Source organism: Protobothrops mucrosquamatus, unplaced genomic scaffold (genome assembly GCF_001527695.2).
Source record: "Protobothrops mucrosquamatus isolate PMUCROS unplaced genomic scaffold, P.Mucros_1.0 scaffold18966, whole genome shotgun sequence".
Lineage (NCBI taxonomy): Eukaryota > Metazoa > Chordata > Lepidosauria > Squamata > Viperidae > Protobothrops > Protobothrops mucrosquamatus.
This window is the reverse complement of record NW_015404725.1, coordinates 1-2844: the sequence shown is the minus strand read 5'-3', so window position 1 is coordinate 2844 and position 2844 is coordinate 1. Positions and strand designations below refer to the sequence as shown.

At 42.0% G+C, this 2844-nt stretch overlaps 1 protein-coding gene across 1 annotated transcript; it reads right to left on the bottom strand.

Annotated features, from left to right (window-relative positions):
* Positions 1 to 441: 441 nt before the first annotated feature.
* On the bottom strand, positions 442 to 2836 carry LOC107301893 (tetratricopeptide repeat protein 21B-like; the record flags this gene model as incomplete). The annotated part of the gene is made up of 3 exons (XM_015831055.1): positions 2706 to 2836; positions 1759 to 1954; positions 442 to 666 (listed from the first exon to the last, which is right to left on the bottom strand). Coding segments are annotated over exons 1-3 (498 nt in total), but the record flags the coding sequence as incomplete, so codon positions are not given.
* Positions 2837 to 2844: the final 8 nt, after the last annotated feature.

Here is a 2844-nt window from a genome sequence, read left to right as displayed (position 1 = left end):
TGGCACAAGAGAAGCGAGCACTCCGTAAAGCCAGAGCTGCAAATGCTGAAGCAATAGTGTCCACTTTTCTCTGTTCAGTATGTGGCAGAACATTCCGTGCTAACATCGGTCTTATCAGCCATCTACGGACACACCGTTGATGGCCCATAATCCATAAGATGTCAAGGTCTTCATCGAAATCGATGGACGAACAACACATAATTAATAAAAGGAGTTTGTTTTTCCTGCATTTCCAGCCTATTTGTTAAAAGAGGGGTTTGTCCTTGTGAGTTAACAAGGACTCACATAGGCTGGGACAGAACACAGCCAAGGACTGCAAGGAAACCTATGATGAGCTATAACTGTAGCCATTAGCCTCTTCCTCTTAAGTGCTCCTTACAAATCTCAAGGGATAGATTAACCAATTAATAGTTTTAAAATGGTTTCTAGTTTATTAATTACCCTGTTGTGACGAAGGCACCGCTTTAGTAATTCGCTCGCCATGTCGTATTTGGAAGACTGAATGTAAATATCTGCAAGCAAAAGCCAACTTTTTTCAAACTCTTCGGCATCAATGGGATTCCAGTTCATTTTTGAAATTCTCTTCAACTGGTTTCTGGCTCTTGGGGTTTGCTTTAAAATCATGTACGCTGTAGCCATTCCCAAAAGTGCCGGGACATGATCCTTCTGCAACAATAAATGGAACAGAGAAGATAAACCGAGAATGCTACAGAAAAATAAACTTTTGCCAGCAGTATATATTGTGATGCACATTCAGTCCCAATCTAAAGACTAATGTGCAGTGCTCTCAAGAGCCATAAACATTTTTCTGCTAAACAGATGCAGGAAAACAGATTCCTATAGTGCACTGTTTCTCAACCTTGGCAACTTTAAGATGTATGGACTTTAACTCCCAGAATCCCCCAGCCATACATCTTAAAATTGTTAAGGTTGAGAAACACTGCTATATTCCAGAAGGTAGCTCTCTTGTGTGCACAATCTGTTGGTTCACATAAGAAACACAACCAAAATATCATTTTCCATACGACTCCAAACTAACAAGTCTGGTGTTTCACCAAGCAAATAATTTTAGAAAATCATTGGGTTTTTTCTCAAGCTAGTTGATGAACTTCACACAGTCAGTATATTTTTCTTCCATTGGTTCCCATGTATGCTCTAAGCCAGGCTAGCAAAAGACAGGAACATGGTTATCAATAACTATATTTCACTAGAAACCAGAATCTAACGCTTGTAGCCACATCACCCAAGGATGATTTGTATCCCATTTTCTTAGACTCCCTCTATCCACATCCTAACACAAAGAGCATGTTTCTGTATTAAACTTTAGATCAGTGATGGTGAACCTTTTAGACACCAAGTGCCCAAAAACCATCCCGCCTCGCCCGCTCCGCCCCTGCACTCCCCTCGCCCGCAGGGCCACCTACCACCTCCACAGCCCACTGCAGATCGCCCAGGCAGCCCTGCAGCACCATGGTGGCCATGTCCTCTGCCCACGCCCCACAGCATCATCTGTGCGCGACAGGGTGCAAGGGCAGAGTCTTGTCCCGGCTGCCATATCCTTGGCTGCGGTGCTTCATGCGGGCCACGCCCGGGGGCAACACTCCGAGGGTCTGCTGGTGAGGGGGGGCAGGGGGGGTGCTGGGGTGATGGTGCGTGTGCCCACAGAGAGGGCTCTGAATGCCGCCTCTAGCACGCGTGCCATAGGTTCGCCACCACTGCTCTAGATGTTCAACTGAACAAATGTTTTTAACATCTTACCTCATTAGTAACAATTTCTGTAAAGGCATGTAGTGCTCGCTCAACGTTTGATTTTTGTTTAGTTGCCATTAAACAGTAATTTTCCATGATGCCAAGCTGAACATGACCTTGAGCAGTCTGAGGCTTCAATTCTTTTAGGAGTTTTTCTGCTGTTCTCACAGCCAGCTGGACTGATTCTTGCTTTTCTGTAGAACTGCTAGATATAAGAAAAAAACATTAAGGCTTTATTTTAGAATGCATTAGCAGTAGGTGGAAAAGAGACATTCTTGCATGTATTCAAGATAGAAATGCAAAAAGTATTTAAGAGCACTTTTCAGTTTAATGCACAGAGAGAAGTGGTGCCTCTTCAATGCACCATAGTGCTCATATTGTATCGGTCCCTTGGCTTAAGCCCTCTGTTGAAGGCTTACTGAAAATTGGTTTTGGAAGTAGAATTTGGTTTTATAATATTAATGCCAATGCTTCATCAGCTATGAATCCATTTATAAGGCAAATCCATTCTGTAAAAAAGGGCAAGCCTATGGCATGCCTCTTTCCTTTTGTTCTCTGAATGTCTGAAGATGGATTTCAGTCTTTCTTGTTGAGGGTGGAAAAGGAAAAAAAATGTTGACAAAAGAAGTAAACAACTGTACAGTTAGAGAAGTTGTTTCCCCGTTTTATTGAGTTAGCTAGATAAGCTTTGAAGCTTTTTAGATGTCTTCAGTGTAAGGTCGGGCTGAAATAGAAATCACCAGGTGAAAATTTAAACCACCAAACAAGGGTTTTTTTTTAGCACTGTTTCTTAACACTCTCATCTAATAATCCACAGGATGAATTGACACAAATTTACTGCTTCATCCTATGTTGTTTGCACCCAAAAACAAATTGGAGGGGTTCTTCCAAATACGATTGACTGCATTCATTGAACTGGATACCATCTTAAAGTAGTAGGAGTCATCATCACTTACTCTGTGTCACCATCCAGATGTTCAAATACCTCACCTCCAATCGTTTCATTGTCAGGGTTTAAGCAAATTTCAATCATATTATACACTGCATTTTGTCCCCAATCATTATCCTTTCTTGCTTTGTTAAAATGTCGAAGGG